Below are 19485 nucleotides of genomic sequence, written 5' to 3'. Positions count from 1 at the left end.
ATACAATTTCATAGAATGAGTTTTTACATGGCCTTGAGTTAAGTGATGTAAATATACTAATGATCCCATCTAAGACAAGTAGTACACTGATAGAAGTCTTTATTTTCCCTTTGACACATTTACACAGCTCTGTTGTTTTCATTTCACACAGATTTGCTATGTCTCTAATGTTATACCTGGGATTCTTAGGGCCGTCATCCCCTGGACTTTGTGACTTTTGCCTTCATGTTTTGCTGAATCTTTCTGTTGGCCTTAGGACTCTGAGCACTTTACCACTGCTAACCAGTGTTAAAGTGCATGTGTTTCTCCCCTAAACATGATGACATTGGTGCATACCTGATTGGCATATCTGTGACACTGGTAAGTGCCTTATAAAGCGGTATACCACATACCCAGGGCCTGTACTACAAATGCTACTAGTGGGCTGCAGCACTGATTGTGCCAGAAGTTGTCTTTCAAACATGTCTCAGCCATGCCACTGCAGTTCCTGTGTGTGCAGTTTACTTGGAATTTAAACCTGCTCCCCAAGCCTTAAACTTCCCTTTTTTACATTTAAGTCACCAGAAGTAGTCTTTCAAACATGTCTCAGCCATGCCACTGCAGTTCCTGTGTGTGCAGTTTACTTGGAATTTAAACCTACTCCCCAAGCCTTAAACTCCCTTTTTTTACATATGTCACCCTTAAGGTTTGCCCAAAGTAACCTTAAGGTTAGGGTTCCATGTACGTAAAAGGTAGGACATGTACTTGTATGCTTTGCATGTCCTGGTAGTAACACACCCCCTATTTCGTTTTTCACCACTGTGAGGCCTACTCCTCTCACATGCCAGCTTTGGGAATTCTTTAGTACACCTTTAAGCTGTATTTCCTGATCAGAGAGTAGCAGCTTTTTAATGTTTCATATGTTTGGAATGGTAATGATAAATCCTCCCTACTTTCAGGAGGTGGTAATTTCTCTGTACTTACTGCTCTTTGTGCCTGACAGCCTGTCTCCAATATAGATCTGGGTTTGGCGATAGCTACACTGTGTGCATCCCCTCTTGACAGCCACAAACACAGGAAGGTGAGGCTCATCTGTATTCTGATGGGTCTTCCAGGGCAGGGAGGAAATGGGAGGAGCTGACACTTACATTTCAATAGTTAGTGCCCTGTCAAGACACAAAATACTGATTTACCCCCCACATCTAGCCTGGCAGACAGAACTGGGTTGAAAGGGATCCATTTGCACTTCAGAAAGTTGCTTCGAAGACACCCCCTACAAAAAAGGCATTTTTGAGTCTAGGTACTCAGTCTTTTACCTCCTGAAATCAGAAACGTCTGGATCTTGAATGGAACCTCTGTCAGAAGGACTTCTGTGCTGCTTAAAGGACTACGCTGGACTGCTTTTCTGTTTCTTGCCCTGCTGCTCACTAAATCTTCTGAAGGAGAGCTGGACTCTGCCATCCCACCACGTAATCTCCAAGAGCTTGCTGGACTGTCTCCTGTTTTTTTGAGCCTCAGTGGCACAAAGACTTTGTGCAATTCTGTTGGTGCTGCTGGACTCTGCCTTCTTTGAATCTTAGCCCTGACTAAGCTGCCTTCTCTAAAATTCTGGGCTTCAGAAGTGAGGTCTGCAGCTGTTTTCTACAAAACTGACGCATTATCACCACTGCGCCTGTCGGGACCGACGTATCTCCCTTCGACGCAGAGGTTGTTCAACAACAGTTGTTTTACAGCCTGCATCGCCCGACAATGACGCTTTTTGTGGCTCAACGACGATGCAGTGCCTTTGTCTTTGTGAAGTTCGACAAGGACGTAGAAACCCGATAGCGTGGTTTAGATGGATGCATCGACCCCTTAGCGCCACCGCTTTCCTCCATCCAAGGTACTCTCTTAGTGGGCCCTGCCTGGGTCCTATACCTGGCCTGCCCTCTATCGCAGTCAGAATGAACTTTGGTTTTGCACAGGTCCCTTGTGACTTCAAGTAACCTTTTGAGTGACAGTGACTTCTAAACACTATTTGTGCATTTGATCTTTAAAAATAATATCTCCAATTATCTTGATTGACTTTTTTGTTATTTTGGCCCGATTTTGCTCAGATAAATATTCTCTATTTTTCTAAAACTGTTTTTTTGTGGTCTATTCATTGTGTTAGTCTGTGTGTGTTGAACACATTTTGTACATTTTGCCTCTTTAGTTAAAGCCTGACTGCTCTGTGCCAAGCTACCAGAGGGTGAGCACAGGTTTTCTTTTAATGTGTATCTAGCTTACCCTGACTAGAGTGTGAGTTCCTGCCTGGCCTGGGTGCATACCTCAGCCAACCAGAAAACCCATTTCTAACATCTGGTCAAAGCCATCTTATTGGAATAACCCATAATGATGCAGCACAATGTTGAGTTGTCGATTACTGAATCCCAGGGGGTGTCCAGTGTAAGTCCATTCGTGCCAGATTAATTCCAGACTTTCCACATTACCAGTTGCTACTCCAATGAGTTCCATTTAGATTCATTGTATTTACGTTTATTGTATGTGGATATCTTGAAGATCTGGAAAGGCTGCACATCTTCTGAACCTATTGTGCACTTGCTTGCTGTAACGAGTAGCCACCCAGCTTCTCATCACTGGTACGATCACATTAAGATTTCACCACCTATCAAAGTAGGAGCTTCAGGAACCATTAGGTAGTGATTCTCCTCAATGAAAACTACACTTGCCAGCTTTCAGAAGAATGGCCTGTTCTCATGTTAGTGTTAATTTGGTCCCTTGTCGTGTACTTTTTACTGCATTATTTTCAAACAGCCAATTTTCTAAATAAAACACAAACACTTTTATTTGAACGTTATACTTTTGTGGCACAGAATACATGCTTATTAAGAGGTCCTTAGAAATTTGTAATATCTTTATACTACGGACTTGTTGTTATTCTGGAATCCCGCTACCCGACTGCATAATTACTTTAATGTTTCCTGTTTACATAAACAATACATGTGATTGGCTGCAGAGAAGGATATTACAACATATTGCATATATTTATGTTCTGGGGAATTAAAGAGAGAGCATATGTATATTTGGTTGTTTCACTATAGAAGCCTTTGGAACTAAATCTTTGTTTTGTTGGCACTTTTGTGTTGAATCCTAGTGAGGTATAGCAGTGAAAATGTTAATTTGATGCATTGGTTAACCAATTCAATCGGAGTATTTCAAGTCTTTAAGAGTTTTGTCTGATATATTTACATGTCTATATTTCCCTTTCATATGTTGATTTTCATTCGATTTCTTCTGACTTTTTGATTCTATGGACCGTTATTGTATGTTTTCATGTCATTGACTCTTCTATTGGTTGCACTTTCTCAAAATAAAGCGCATTGAAGCACATTATTGCTAGGATCGAGTTGCTGTCATATACAGTGCAAAGCACACATGCCAGGATGTGGTTTAACTTTGAAAATTGGCAGAACTGTAATGTGTGATCTTCATGATATTAAGGAATTTTGCTTCGCTCCTATTCTATCGGACGTTCTGTCTTTCATATCAATACATACGCTTATGAAGTGGAAATATAATATTAGCATTGAGAAATGACTTGCCTCAAATTTGCCTTGCACTCTTTCATCAAGATGTTTATAGGTTTCTTATTCTGCATTGTAGATTCATCTTGTAGTTCCTGCAGACCTGCAGCGCACGGAGCGACAAGTCTCAGAGACTGGATGAGCACAGACAGCATCTACTGTGAGAAAGAGAAATTATCGATCGTTCTCCAGCATCCAGAAGGGGAGTCTAGTGTACCACCTTCGAACTGCATCACTGCTTCTCTTCATTCCTTTCCTTTGCCTGTGATGGATCAAGGAAGCATGGTCGACACAGGGGCACCAACTACATCATTCTCCTCTATCCTCCCAAGGCCAGGTGACCCTGGAGCACCTCCACTTCCAGCAGAGCTGCACTCTGAGCCTGAAGAAGTCTGTACCAGCTCCACTGATGCAGAGTTTCATCCCTTAAGATCCCGTTCTCTCTCACCGCCGTAGCCTGTGGCTGTTTCCAAGTGGCCCATGTTGTCTTGAAGCACATCTCTACACAATATCAAAAACTAGTAGTTTTGCCTCCTGGTTGGCAAAGTTGAAAAAATGGTTGCACTGCATCATGGGACATCTCTCCACTTACTAAATGTTCTTTCTTTTATGGGTGCTTATTTCCTTATTGGTTTAGTTCTCATTTGCGGGGTACCAAGATAAAGTATTGGCCTGGTATTGCAGCATTTGTATTCAAGGGGTCTGTAATGCTTGGCAAATAGTGGATTATGGGTTCTCTGGCACATATTCCCAGCACAATGTCATAAGCGCTCAGGGGTTGTACATATCTTTCCTGGACTCCCTTACTGTGTTTTCTTACCAGAGTCACTGAGAGAGAAAAGCGCTGTGATTGAAGGAATTATGATAATTTTGCAATGTTCGTGCTTATAGCCACAACAAACCTCAATTTTAAAGAAAGTGATTTTCATGATGTAGTTTCTGTGTCAAATTTGATTGTTTCGAAGTGGAAAATAGCCATACGCCATTCTTATCTCGTTAAAGATGTGTTGACACAAATATGGACCGCTAACCATGTTCGGCTGTAATTACTGAGCTAAAAATATGTCCACTTTATTCTGCAATGGTAACTGTAAATATATGTACGGTAATGCTTGAGGTTGATTTTGTTTTTTTATGTGTTTTTTTTGCCTGCACTCGTCTTGAAAAGCAGTTTCAGCCGAAAGAACATAAAAGTTCTTCATTAGTCTAGGCAGATTAAAACATTGAAATTTCGAGACCTCCATTATAGGCTCGGGGCTTATAATGGCTGGGGTAAGCCTTCTGCGCCAACATTGCGGTTTCTTTCTTTTTAATTCAGAACATTCTACCCTCGGTTGGTGGAATGTTCTAATAGCCTTTTAGACCTTCTGCTTCTTGCTCTACCAGTTGTCAAAGGCCCTCTTCAATGTTATAGGACCTCTCCTGTGGCTCGGGCCTATAACTTGGGCTCAGGATCTTTAACAACTGCTATAGTTCTTGACAGCGGGCTAAAAGGCGATAATAACAAACTACTGCTAAAATAGAGTTGTGTGACAGTAAAACCCATGATGACAGTCCTCCTCACTGATTTGAATCGACCCTAGGTAACTTTAATGATCATGCCGCTATTTGTTTGACAACCTATGTACAATATGGTGGGTTTTATTAAAGCGGTAGGAAACTGTGGGTACTGTGGAGGCCTTTAGGAAGAGAGTTCTCAATGCTGCACATTTCAGGAGTACTAATGGGACACTAAATGTTGACATACGTTCATTGAATCAATTCATTAAGCTATAAACACTTGCTTTAAATGGCTGTTCTTACATTATGCCTCATCACATGTATTATATAAGCACATCATGCAACCTATAAAAAATTTAGTTTTCCTTTATAATAGTAATGAAAAGTATTAAAGAAAAAGTCCCAGTACTAATTAAAATACTTAATGTCTACATCCCTCAAGTCATCACATCATTAAAATTCTATTTTATGGGATTGAAGGAACACTCCATACCCTCTTGTAGTCTTGTACTTTGTACCTTGCATGTACTAAGCCACTAAGCTGGCATCTTGTGCCAAACTACCACTGGTAATGGCACACCCTGCTCCGCATAACATTAGAAGGTCTTGGCATTCTTGTTTGCATCATTCTGACCTTACAAGAAGAGAGAGGTTCGAGTCCCAGGTTTTGGTATGCCTCTGTTGTAATGGTCTCCCTTACAGGGTAGTAACTTGATTACTTACATGGGCTCAGATACTGAGTTAGGCCAGTAAGGCTTACTCGTGTTGACTTCGTAGGTGTCAGTGGCGCTCTTCAGAAGATTTTAGTTAAACCTGAAAGTATTCATGAAAAAAGGACTACAAAAGCAACTGGCTACGAGTTCATGACAGTGTGTGAGTAGGAAGCTAAGGAGAAGGTCTTTGTTCTACCGGAATAGAGGATGTTCTGGTGAGTGGGACACTTTCAGATTGAATTGCAGAGCATAGATGCGCTTCTCCCTTTTTATCCCCGTTCTGGTAGGTTTCTGAAAACCTGCTCGAATGAGGTCAGACAAAGAGCAATACAGGGGGGCACTATGTGCTCGAGCTGTTGGCCGATGGTCCCTTGGGGAGTCTGATTGTGGAACCCACCCCAACACCAGTATAAAATGACAGGAATGGCCTTGGCTTTCATAATTTGTTTCTCGCAGCTGAGAAGAGGGAGAGTAAATGAGTGAGCTATTTGTCCCACACATAGGAAGTCAGTCCTCTGAATGAGTGAATCTTAGCAGCTATCTGCCTTAGTTCTGATGGCTTCTGAACCCAGGAGACCACCGGCCTACTAACATTGTGTTTCAACTTGAATAATTCTCTGGCTCACATATTGTAAATCATGACTCTAGCCTCCTGCATTAGGGGGTCCCTCACTGATCTTTGAGAGATAGAATTTGGCCATGAGGATAGTGTCATGGGACACTATTTATCCTTAATATTGTGGTGTGAGGCAAACATTGACTGATGTGAGTGAGATGTATGACTGTCTCTACGTAGGTGTGTTGATAACGGCTGGGGTTATCCTCGGAACTCCAAGTAGGGCTCTTTTGACCCCTTCCAGTTGGCAAAAGAAACCAATTCAGTTCAGAAACTCTCCTTACTAGAAAATAGTTTGTAGTCCTGCTGAAGCAACTCGATGTTTATTATGGGGTGCGTTGGTTTCTTTATTCTTAACTCAAATTGGAGACACTGGCTAGTACATATCTTCACTTGTGGGAGTCAGGATGCAGGATTACACCTTGCATTCATGCAGCACTTTGAAAGCCAACTGTCTCGGGCACAGAATAGCCGTTGATTTTTGAACCATATGTTGCTCTACCCAAGGAGAAAGAGACTTATGGCCTTTCCTGTGGCTGGCATTGTCACTGAAGAGCACAAGAGGGTATCACCCATGTCCCTAAAATATGTAGTATAGTGGGCTTCAGTGGTTATCTCAATATGTAAATGATCTTTCCAAGTTTATCTAATGACATTGACAATCCCTGGACATATGTGCCTTATGGTGTTATACCATGTGCAGTGCCCCTGTGGATCGTGATGGTATGCAATTATCATGTAGGGAGACACTTGGGCATAATTCACCAAGGTACCTCAATTACTGCTTCCAGAAATCCTAGAAGAATTCCCAGCAGACATCTGTGAATTTATTTCAAATTTCTCTGCCATGAAAGCTGAGAAATCTGTACTTGCAAGTCCATTTGCATTGTACGTTTGTGCACGTCATTCATAAACTCCTATCGAACCTCTTCACACTCTCGAATTGGTAACTCTTTTTCCAAGACAGGAAAGGGAATGGACCAACTGTGGTGGTGTTGGGGAAGGCCTTTCCCCACAGGGAAAAAAAATTCCCAAGGGAGAAAAACTAAATGAAAAACTATGCATTTGCACTGCGTGCTCCATTGCCCTTGTCTTTATATCTGCAGTGTGTAGATTTCTGCCAGGAGTGGAATGGGAGCTCTTTGACGATATTACAAGGCATTCCCAGTAGAATGTGCCTCGCACAGCTTTCAAGGTGTACTTCTCTGAACGTTTATGAATTTGAAAAAAACCTCATAAAAGTACACTTATGTGGTGGAGCTGTACCTCTCCGTCGGAACTTTTATATTTTTTGTTTACCAGGCACTTCCTGTATTGTCTGCTACCTGCAACATGAAGAGGCTAGATTATGCACAGTTTTTTAAGGGTTTTGTATGCTCATAGATGTACTCGTGGAAAATGGTGCTAGGCAAACCAATAACTCCACATTCTGATAGACTAAAGAATGAAAATGTTAAGAATAGATCAAGAGCCGAAGTAAGTGAATACTCTTGAGTCTTACTGGTCCCTCTATTTTCCAAATAAAGGAAAGTGTTGGTACAACCTTTCCATTCTTGTGGATGTAGTCCATTATAACCTCTAGTGACTGCAGGTTGGAGTGAGAAATCCTTACACTTATCACCAGTATAAAATAGTGCACCTAGAAAAGCAGTGCAGAAAATAAGGTAACTTTACCTGCTCTCTTGCATGTCATGAATGTATGGTTTACCATACAGGTGCCCCCAGTAAAATTAAGGCATGATTTTGCACAAAATCTGGTTCACTCTGTTGTGGCTGCAATGATGGACCTCTTTTGCCTCCTTCAGTAACTCTGCTATGTGCAGCCATCACCCAAGCTCATGATGGATGGTCCTACTGGTTAGAATGGATTTGAAGTACAGTCACACACTTCCAGAAGAAAATCAGTAAGAAACGCAACATGTTGTGATCACCTGCAGCTCCTCTTGAAGCCTGCATAGTCAATGAAATCCAAAACGGATGTTGCCCTTATTGTGGCAAGATCACCTCAGACCTTTTCGTATGGGGAAGAGGTTTCAATCAATGAGAAGGCTGGGTTCTCCTGGCGGCACTGAGCATTTTTTTTTACCAAAGGTTTACAGTTCCTCCTAATCACATATACCACTGGGGATTCAAGACCCACCTAGCCAAAAGGTTCTCGTGTGCTTGAAAGGAGCAGTGGAAGTAGCAAACAGGAAGCTAAATTATTTTCTTACCTGCTGATGCTGATTGCCATTATTGTATGCCATTTTATGCCAGGCAGTACCCCAGTCTCTGTATCCAATTACGTGCTAATCAGCTATGCAAGCCACAAGAATTCTGGAACTGACCCGTGTTCTCTTAAGGGCAGCTTCGGATTTCACCTCACATGTCATTTGCATGGTGACATGGGAATTGTGTACATGGCTTACCAAACATTCTAAGATGGCTCATGCACATTTATCTAGTCTTTAAGGACCATTCTGTCATTACCTCTACGTCCCTCGTCCGCGACCCAGTCATAACAAATGATGTATTCCACACGACAGGAAACAAAACAGGAAACGCTTTCTGACTCCACCCACCCTCCTGTCAGGTGCTATAACACACCTCACCACCAGAAGCAAATCCTGTTTTGTTTCCTGTCGGTTGGACTTCTGATGGGTGACGCTTGGGTGAGTGCCGGGCACTTACCTGCTATGACTGTCCTGTGGTTTCCTCCTTTGCTGGGCCTTGGGGGTGCACGTGGACCTCCGTGGGACTTTGAAAGACGGGCTGCTGGGCTTCCTGTGCTTTCCTCCTGGCGGGGGCCTTGGGTTGCGGGGCTTCTCGGGTCACCGTGGATTTCTTCGTGCTCCTGGATTCCTGGACGTCTATGCTGGTTGGAGCGCTGGATGCGGTGGTTCTGCGTGGCGCCCCGGGGCTTTCTGCCCGATTCACTGTCCCTTGTTTGGCGGTTTGCTCCGGTGGACTGACTGCTGCTGGGACGGGTGCGCTGCTGCCCCGTGTGTCCTGCCTTGCCGGTTCTGTTTGGCTGGGTGCACTCACCTCCGTGGATTCGGGGACGTCCTCCCTTCTGTTTTGGTTGCCCCTGGATTGGGGCGGCCGTTTCTTCAAAGGTTGCCAGGGGCTGGGATGTCGGACGTCAGCAGGAAGCCGTTCCCGGCTTCAGCTCCTCATTTTTGCCTGGGTGGGCTCCGGGTTCCCTGCCTTCCTCTCCTGATTGGCTGGCCGGCTCGGGGCGATGACGTCATCGCCTTCTTCCGGCCTGGGTGACTTTGGTTGTTTCCTTCGATGGCCGCTCCTGGGAGGCTGGTTTTCTGCCCCTCCTTCTCCCTCCTCGATTTCAACGGGGCTGCAGCTGTGGGGTGAGTGTTTTCCTCCTATTTATGGCGGGAATCCAGTGTTCTTTCTCTCCTGTGGCGCTTGTGGAGTTGCTGTGCGTTCCGTGTTGCTTTTGCTCATTTACTGTGTCTCGTGGTGCTGTTTGCAATGGGGAAACACCACAGGAAGAGAAAGCATGTCTCTCCGGTTAGGTCGTCCTCCTCCTCATCCTCCGACAGTAGTGATTCTGCACCTGCTGATCAGAGTGCTGGTCTGGGTGGCTCTAAGCGGCTGAAGCGCCTGATTTTTAGAGACGCTGTCCGGTCTCAAGGCTTCCAGAAAAGGTACTGGGGGTCGCTCTGAGACAGCTGCTCCCCTATATTCGGATATTTCTTCCTCTGCTTCCTCTGATGAGTCCACTTTAGATGCGGTGGATCTGCAGGGCAAGTACATTTCGAGGGACCTGATGCCTGATCTTCTTTGTCATGTTCGGGAGAATATGGGTTTCCCTATGGACTCTGTGCCCAGTACCTCCCAGGACACTGTTCTGCCGCAGTTTCGGAGGCCTGTGTCTTCTTCCATGCCAATCCACCCCTTTGTCATGGATGTCCTCCTTAAGGAGTGGAAGGACCCGGACCATATTTCTTTGCCCAGGTTCCTGTCTAAACTGTATCCCTTACAAGATGTGGAGGTTGCCCTGCCTGATTCGGTGCAGGTGGATTCTGTGGTTGCTTCTCTGGTTGGTAGACCTTCCATGGCGGATGATAATATCCTTAAGGATGGCGTCGATAAAAAGATTGACTCTGCTCTGATGAAATCTTATGCTGGCTCTGAGGTCTGGGGTGTATGGTGCGTATGTTGCGCAGTCCTTGCTGGCTGACTTCAAGACTTTGTTTTCTACTATGCAGGAGGGGGGCACTTGTCCGGAGTTGCTGGAATCTATGGAACGTCAATCGGAGTTCCTTTCGGACATCGCCTTTGACTTGGTCAGGGCTTCTGCTTTGTCTTGTGGTTCCTCTGTTGCTGCCCGTTGGAACTTGCTTCTGCGGGGTTGGAAGAAGGATGCTGTGCAGCGTTCTAAGGCCTTGAGGTTGCTGTTTTCGGGTACTCATCTTTTTGGGGACGCCCTGGAGGACAACCTCCATAAGGTCTTCAAGGAGAAGAAGCATTTGTTGTCATTCCGTCATACTCCTTCTCAAAGGGGGTCCTCCTTCTCGAATGCCCGGTCCTTTCGCCAGCCTTCCAGATGTCAGCAGTCCTCGTTTAAGGGCCAGCATGGTGCTCGTAGGTCCTTTCCTCGGAGGTTCCAGAAGAAGCCCCAGCCGGATGGTGGGTCTGGCGCTCCTCCTTCCTGACTACGCCATTCCGGTGCCCGTTCTCACTGGTGGTCAGCCCGCGGTTGGTGGGAGACTGCGGCTGTTCCTCCATGCTTGGCTGCTGACGACCTCCGACCAGTGGGTGCTGGATGTTCTTTCCCGGGGTTACGGGATAGAGTTCCTGTCTCCTCCTCCTCCCTCGGGTGTGGTGGTGACCTCTTTACCTTCGGACCCATCTCGCCGTCTGGAGTTGCTGGAGGGTGTTCAATTGCTGTTCGACAAGCGGGCGATTGTCCCGGTTCCCCCCCTGGAACGTGGTCTGGGGACTTATTCCGTTGTTTTTGTGGTGCCGAAGATCACGGGGGTTTCCGTGTTGTCATCAATCTTCGGGCCCTGAACTTATTTGTCCAGAAAATCCCATTCAAGATGGAGACTTTGCAGAAGGTGATTCCCCTGATCCAGGAGGGTTGGGTGTTCACCTCGCTGGATCTCCAGGATGCCTACCTGCATGTTCCGATGGCTTTGGGGGATCAGCAGTTCCTGCGCTTCTGCCTGGAGGGTCATCACTGGCAGTTCTGCGTCCTTCCCTTCAGTCTCCGGTCCGCCCCCAAGGTGGCTGCTCCCTTGGTGGCTCATCTCCATCTCCTGGGGGTGTCCGTGTTTCCGTACCTGGACGATTGGCTGCTGCAGGCTCCGTCTCCGGAGGTCATGTCCCGCCACCTTTCCTTGACCATGCGTACGCTCGAGGATCATGGCTTCCTTGTCAATCTGCCAAAGAGTCACCTGGACCCTGCTACTCGGAGGGCCTTCATTGGGGCGGTGTTCGACTCTGTGCTGGGCAAGGTCTTTCTCCCGGAGTCCCGGATTCTGCGTCTTCAGTCTTTGCTGAGGAGGTTGCTTTCCAAGGGTTCGGCTCCTCTCCTGCAGTGGCTGGTGGTTCAGGGCCACATGTCTGCCACTGTGTTCACGGTGCCCTGGGCCAGGGTTCATCTTCGGCCTCTGTTGTGGCATATTCAGCGTCGGGTGCCCTTTCCTGCCCAGGACTTCTCGATTCCTGTGCCTGTGTCTCCAGAGTTGGTGTCTGCTCTCCAGTGGTGGCTGGATTCTTCGAATCTGACGCGGGGCATGTGGTTCCATCCTCCGCCCCCCTTGGTGTTGACGACTGATGCCAGCGCTTCCGGTTGGAGTGCGACTCTGGTCCCTTGGACGGTGCTGGCGTGTTGGCTTCGTTCGGAGTCACGCCGTTCTTCGAATTGGAGGGAGCTGTCTGCTGTGGAGAGGGCTCTTCACCTTTTCATGGATCGTCTTCTGGGGTGCAACGTGTTGGTGAGGTCGGACAGCACTGTGACCGTGGCCTACATCAACCACCAGGGCAGTACCCGCTGCCTTTCCCTGAACTTGGTGGCGTGTGCAATTGCGAGTTGGGCCGAGTGTCATCTGGTGGCCCTCTCTGCTCAGCACATTCGGGGTGTGGACAACGGGGTTGCAGATTCCTTGAGTCGGAGGTTCCCGTCCTCTCTCTCCCTATGTCTGTCCCCTCTGATTTTCTGGTTGCTATGCCTGAGATTCGGGACTCCGGTGCTGGATCTGTTTGCCTCTCGGACCGATGCCCTGCTTCCCCTGCTCTGCTCCAGGACTCCGGAGTCGGGGCTTGGGGAGTGGATGCCTTGTCTGTCCTTTGGCCTCCTTGGTTCCTCTATGCATTCCCCCCCTTTTCTCTGATCCCTGCTTTCTTGCTGAAGGTTCAGCGGGTGGGGGCTAAGGTGGTGGCTGTTCTGCCTTATTGGCCTCGCTTCTCCTGGTTTATTATTATTATTGGGACATTTGTAGAGCGCTGCGATTACGCACACCGGCCTGTCCACGCGCTGAAAGTGGGAATAGGCAGATGACAGGGGACACAAGAAACTGCGCGGGCCATTATTTAGTATAAAGAAATGTTTTTAGTTTTGCTCGGAATCTTGCCTCCTCTGGTTCCAGACGCAAGTCCGCTGGCAGTTTGTTCCAGTTAGTTGCCGCCAGGTATCTGAAGGACCTGCCTCCCATGCGGGCCTTCTTAATTCTTGGAGTCCTCAGTAGGCCGCCCCCTGTGGATCTAAGCGCACGTGTTGGTTTGTACACCTCGATCAAATTAGTCAGAGGGTCGGGTGCCCTGCCATTCAAGATGCGATGACAGGTGCAGAGGGCTTTATACTCCACTCTTCTCCTCACAGGGAGCCAGTGTAGCTGCTGGAGGGCCGCCTTAGAAGGCGCCCTTTTAGGCAATCTGAGAATCAGACGCGCTGCCGCATTCTGCAGCACTTGCAGGCGGGCCATGCTTTTTTCTGGAGCCCCCAGGTACAGCAGGTTCCCATAATCCGACCTAGCTGTCACCAGGGCATGGACCAAGGTTTGACGGGCTTCAAGCGGGAGTAAGTCCAGGACCTTTCTCAGCTTCTTCAGAATCCCGAAACAGACTCCCACCACCCGATTAATCTGGGGGCCAAATGTGAGACCCACGTCAAACCACACCCCCAAATTGCGTGCCTCTAGGCAGGGGGTAGGGGTAGGTCCAAGGCAGGAAGGCCACCATGCCGGCGACCAGGCAGACTGGGCTCTCCCCACCACCAGCACCTCTGTCTTGCTGCCGTTCAGCTTTAAGCAATTGTTCCCTGGTTTCCTGGTTTCCTCTGCTGCTGAGTCTGGCGGTGGGCCCTCCGTGGATCCTGCCCCGCTACCCGTCTCCTCTGAGTTCCCCGTCAACCTCCCTGTTGGTTCCTCTCACCTTGGCGGTCTGGAGGTTGAACGGCTGTCTCTTGGTGTCCGGGGTTTGCCCAACCACCTCATCATTGTGATGCAGGCTTCTCGTCGGAAGTCTACTCTTTCCTCCTATTCCAAGCACTGGGTTTCCTTTTCTTCTTGGTGTGCTTCCCTGGGCCTGTCCCCTGCCTCCTGTGATGTTTCTTCTGTTCTTCAGTTTTTTTGGATGGCTTTCAAAAACATTATGCTTTGTCCACTTTGAAGGGTCAGTGGGCTGCTATCTGGGCCTTTCGGGATCCGGCTTCTCTTCTGCCTTCAGATGGGTTGTTGGTTTCCTGTCTGTTTCGGAGTTTCTCTTCTTTCTGCTCCTTCTGTCCGCTCTCAGGTTCCTCCTTGGGATCTTTTTTTTTGGTTTTGGGGGCCTTGCAGTCCCCTCCCTTTGAGCCTTTGGAGTCCGTGGACTTGAAATTCCTGTCTTTCAAGGTGGCCTTTTTGGTCGCTGTTACTTCTGCTCGGAGGTTGGGCGAGCTTACGGCATTGCGCTGTTCTTCCCCCTTCTTGAGGTTTATGGACGACGTGGTGGTCCTTTCTTTGGACCCCTGGGTTTTTGCCTAAGGTTCGTTCACGTTTCCATTCCTCCCAGGAATTGATTCTTCCTTCTCTCTGTCCTTCTCCTTCCTCGCCTTCTGACATCTTGCTCCATTCTTTGGAGGCTAAGAACCTCAGGGTCTGGATTGATTCCAGCCTGACTTTCATCCCCCATACTAAAAGAGTTGCTGGCACCTGTTTTGGGGTGCTACAGAGCCTTAGACCTATTTTTAAATTTTTCGATGCTCCAACAAGACAACTCATTGTCCAAGCTACAGTACTCTCTAGGTTGGATTACGCCAGTTCGCTTCTTTTGGGCGTTAACCAAGCTGAATTAACACGCTTTCAGCGTGTGCAAAATGCAGCCGCCAGAATGCTAGTAGGCCTGCCCAAATTCTGTTCTGTCAGTCGCACCATCTACGATCTTCATTGGTTGCCTGTCGGACAGAGGATCAAGTTCAAAGCTCTGTGCCTGACCTTTAAGATTCTAAAGGCCTCTTCACCTCCTATCCTTGCACAGGCAATTACCTACTACACCCCTGCTAGAGTACTACGTTCGACGGGTCAATTTCTGGCCTGTGTTCCCCGCTTCAAGAAGGCCAGAGTGGGCGGTCGCTCCTTTGGCGTTCTGGCAGCGAGTCTCTGGAACACACTACCTGTTGACATCCGTGCTATACCTGACATACTGTCTTTCCGAAGAGCTATCAAAACTTTTCTGTTTCCATTACTCTAATCTTGGATCTGTCTAATTTCCTCTTCTGGTTGTGTTATTTTGTCCAATATAGCGCCGGGACGCCACTTTGCTGTGGCAGCTGAGCGCTCTATAAATTTTATAACATAACATAACATAACATGTGAGACATGCTTTGTCTGTTTATATTGCACGTTCTGCTGGGTTTCGGTCTTCTGACTCCCTCTTCGTGACCTTTGGTTTGGCTGGTAGGGGTAAAGCTGCCTCTCGCCTTACTTTGGGTCGGTGGATCAAGGCTGTGATCTCTTTGGCTTACCAAGTCTCTGGTTTGCCTTGCCCGTCCGGTGTTCAGGCGAGGTCTACCAGGGGTGTGTCTGCTACTTGGGCTGCTTTCCATGGAGTTCCCCTTGAGGAGATTTGTAGGGCGGGGACCTGGGCATCCGAGTCCACTTTTATGCGACATTATCGCTTGAATTGTGCTCTGTCTGGCCGCCCTAATTTTGGTTTCGGTGTGTTGCAAGCTGTGGGGGTCCCCCCGGTTTGATTCTGTTTGTTTCTGTTTATTATTAAACTCTGTCTTGCTGCACTCCTTTGTGTCTGTTCTGTTTCTGTTGGTGGTGTGCCAAAGGCCTTTTTGGGGTTGCTTTGGTATGCCTCATTTGTTATAACTGGGTCGAGGATGAGGGACGTAGAGGTAATGCTTTGATTACTGGGGGTAATCTCCATTACTCTTAGTCCTACTCGTCCTCGACCCAGTCATACATCCCGCCCTCCCTTTCCAGCCCTTTGGTGCTTGGTACATCAGGATTTGCTTCTGGTGGTAAGGTGTGTTATAGCACCTGACAAGAGGGTGGGTGGAGTCAGAAAGCGTTTCCTGTTGTGTGGAATACCTCATTTGTTATGACTGGGTCGAGGACGAGTAGGACTAAGAGTAATGGGGATTACCCCCAGTAATTAAAGCAATAGAAGAGATCTTGTGTTATTAAAGCAACTCTCTAGTTAAACCAACCCAACAACATGTGTTTTCGTTTTTAAATAGATGCCTGTAATTAGTAAAGAATATGGAAAATCTCTGGACCAATGATGGTTTTTGTGTTTTAGTTGATAATGATGCTGATACCAATTTCAATATGCATTCATTTTGTGGGGAAATGAGCTTTTAATTTATTAATGCTTTTATTGGAAGGTACATTTCTGCTAACATAACCAGGCAAAACAAAAACATGTTTTACAATTAATTTCATGAGACAAAATTTCAGGTTTCATTTTTTAATATTGCTGTTCATTCATTGTATGACTATATATTTTTCCATATGGATAGTTAGTTGTCCTGTAATTGTGGGGAAAAAATCTAGTAATTAAGTGTATTTTTTCATATTTTGGGGGTGGATCGTGATGTAGATGCCAAAATATGATTTGATATAATAGGTATTGTTTCATTCATTCTGCTGTCCATGCACCAGCAGAGATGGATGTATATGTCTTGTTTCCTAGGATTCAAGTTCATAGAATTTTGTTCTCATAAACGTCTCTGTGCCACTTCTGTACCTGACATATGGACATGCTAATTAGGTAATGGCTTTCATAAACAAAGGTGTTTTCCTACAAAAAGTGGTTTGTCTCCTCATATGTAAACTCATTTGATATTCTAAGCAAAGATAAAAAAAAGTGGATGAACTACTGTTGTGTAAGTTGTATATTACATTCTAATAAAGATTGTATGTGCTCTTGTATAAGGTGTGCATAGATGTGTGAAAATCTATAATTGTTCGTTCACAAGCAGAAAAATAGTAGGTGTGTGTGCGTTAATACCTATTTTAATATCTAGAAGAAACCATTATTACTGTTGAACAGACCATAAATATCCATTAGTGGGAAAAGTCAAATCCTTGTACATATGGCATTGATGAGTGCAGTGGTCACTTATAAACTTGCTGCAAGTTCGTCATAACTGAATAAGCTCTTCTAAAGATTTGTCTGACTAGCACTGACTCTGCTTTTAGGTGAGGGCAATATCCTTAACATCCATTAACCTGATAATTGAATGCATGTCTTCGAAATGGTTCTCAACTTCGTACAATTTAGTCTTGGAAATGTGCCTTCCCATACAAAGCTGTTATGCGGAAACAATGTTGTGCTCATGATACAGAAATAAACAAAGGTGAACTATACAGCCAAAATGTTAACCAACATTTTTACCAGGTTTACCTCTTAAAGAACTTTGGAAAAACTGATTGTCTCATTATTAGGTTTTTATTTTTGTAAAAAACTTGACCTCATTTCTAGTATTTATATCTTCCATTTCCAATGCTATCTTGAGATTGAAGTAACTAATGCAGGTAGTTGTTAAACACCAAATTTTCATGCTCCACGACATAACCGTAGTTTACACTCCATTCCTTAATATCCTGAGAAATTCCTATAAACTGGATAAATCGTGGGAGGCATGTATCACCTGGAGGCGAAAATCAATAGGAGACCTTAGAGAAATTCCGATAAACTGGATAAATCGTGGGAGGCATGTATCACCTGGAGGCGAAAATCAATAGGAGACCTTTTGAGAAGGTCGCCTTCTTGGTTAAATTCAGACCCTTGGCAGAAATCTTGAACTAGGTGTGAATCATATGCATCATACCTGACAAGGACTCAATAGAAAGACTGAAGAGAGATGGAAACAGATAAATACCTTGTGTCAGGTGGGAATTGACCAGTACTATTGCCTCAACATTTTGATGGTCCTAGCTGTATTTGTGTTTGAATATGCCCAGATCGACTTGGCTTCTGAAGGAATTATCAAAGAACTTCTGCCTTGAGGCGTCTAACAATTTTCTTGTGCTCGCTTGGTATGGTCGTAGTGTATGCAGATTTGCTCCCAGATCAGTAGCCCCATTAGGAATGTGTTTATTATTAGAAGATAGCCTTCCATGTGCGCAGACCTTGTAGTGGATATGTTAAACTTGTGGAAGACATTTGTCAAACCAGTTTGCAGATAATTTTAAGAGCACCCTTATTTAGAAACTAATAAGGAGACTGAACTACATTATTGTATCTCATTAACTGGTTTCAGTAGAAGTGCAATAATCAAGATAATAGCCAAGACCAGTGATTGAGGCCCTTAACTGTCCGATCAATAAATAGTCTTTGGATACGGTGCATGTGACCAACTGGGCTTCTAGGTATAATGTTACTGCTGTCCGCATAATCCACAGCAATAAGAACAATGTGGCTTTTGGTGAAATTGAAAGCCATTCTAGAACACTACACATTAGTTTATGACGATAAGATAACATTCTTATGAAAATAGCAGTTAAAGCAGTTAAAATACCATGCTCATTGTTTAAAACAGTCCTACTACTGAACACAGCAATCCAAACACATTGAAGCTCTTCAACCAACACCGAAAACATAGTATTTTACGTAAAAGACATAAGCCTCCTGATGCACGGACATCATCCCAATCAATTAATTGCTTCTACCTATGTTTGTGCCTTCCTGTGAAAAACAATGCATCTCAGATGTAGGAAGCCACTGAGGACTCAATAGGCTCATGATCAGTCCAGTGACAGAGTTGCATCACAAAGTACCAAAGGACTTAAATATTGGTATCACCCATTTACTACAGACTGCAAGTGTCTTAATACAAAGGAGCATCTTTTAAAAAAAAATCTTTCAGAATGAACATGGTCACACACACAAAGAAATGTTGCATAGGATGTACATTCGGAGCAAACAATGTAAAGCCAACAATATATGCTTAAGGAGAGGGTTGTTCTTATATTATTAGGGAACATAGGTGCTCGGATCGGATTTAAGAGTCTAGCCCTTTTTTCTCCTTAAAGTCTGAGACTTGCAAACTCAGTTTCATAACCTTACCCAGTAATACCCACCATGCGGGATTTCTATGCTATCCAGTTCCTGAAGATACATAAACTACCTTTAACAATAGCAAAATCCTGCTTAAAGCCTTGCATAATATGTTTAACAGTTAGTTGCATATCACGTTGTAGACTTTGGGACATATAGTGAGCTAGATCCCTCCAGAATTGCTCTAAATTTATACAGGTACACACAGATATGTACTATGTCTGCTGCATCTCTTATAGCTGCATTCACTGATGTCCCACTTGGCTATCTTTTCTGGTGTATAATAGAGCATACAAATTGTTCTGATTTGTTGCAACTATAAATTGACTGAAGCAACTGAGGAGTACATTATTTTAAATGCATATTTTAAATCCTATATACGCACTGGGACTCTTCTTTAAAACTTCATTTACAAGCTAGGCTACTAAAATTAACCTCTCTATGTCCTGTCATTATTTGGTACATGTTACGGATTGTTAGCTGACGATCCTCTGAGTATATGTAAGGGGTACGGCATCATCACTGATCGTAATACTAGAAGCATTATGCTGGAGATAATCCCCTATTTGTAGATATTTAAAAAAGAAAAACCAGCATGAGGGACGGCATATCCTCG

The 19485-nt window shown here is 45.3% G+C and overlaps 1 protein-coding gene across 4 annotated transcripts in view; it reads left to right on the top strand.

Moving 5' to 3' along the window:
• Nucleotides 1-16738, top strand: part of BCL10 (BCL10 immune signaling adaptor) — a 182189-nt gene extending 165451 nt beyond the window's left edge. Inside the window, exons 3-4 of one of the 4 annotated variants that reach the window (XM_086954078.1) lie at nt 3625-7997; nt 15957-16738. In XM_086954078.1, the coding sequence (XP_086810204.1) occupies nt 3625-4001 (377 nt within the window). In that variant the 3' untranslated portion in view covers nt 4002-7997; nt 15957-16738. Of the gene's footprint in view, nt 1-3624; nt 8818-15928 lie in introns of those variants that run through there. The other 3 variants (XM_086954075.1, XM_086954072.1, XM_086954069.1) reach the window with 3 other exon arrangements.
• Nucleotides 16739-19485: the final 2747 nt, after the last annotated feature.

The sequence above is a fragment of the Lissotriton vulgaris genome, chromosome 1_1 (genome assembly GCF_964263255.1).
Source record: "Lissotriton vulgaris chromosome 1_1, aLisVul1.2, whole genome shotgun sequence".
Taxonomy (NCBI): domain Eukaryota; kingdom Metazoa; phylum Chordata; class Amphibia; order Caudata; family Salamandridae; genus Lissotriton; species Lissotriton vulgaris.
The sequence above is the reverse complement of the archived record's forward strand: the minus strand, read 5'-3'. Positions and strand labels throughout refer to the sequence as shown.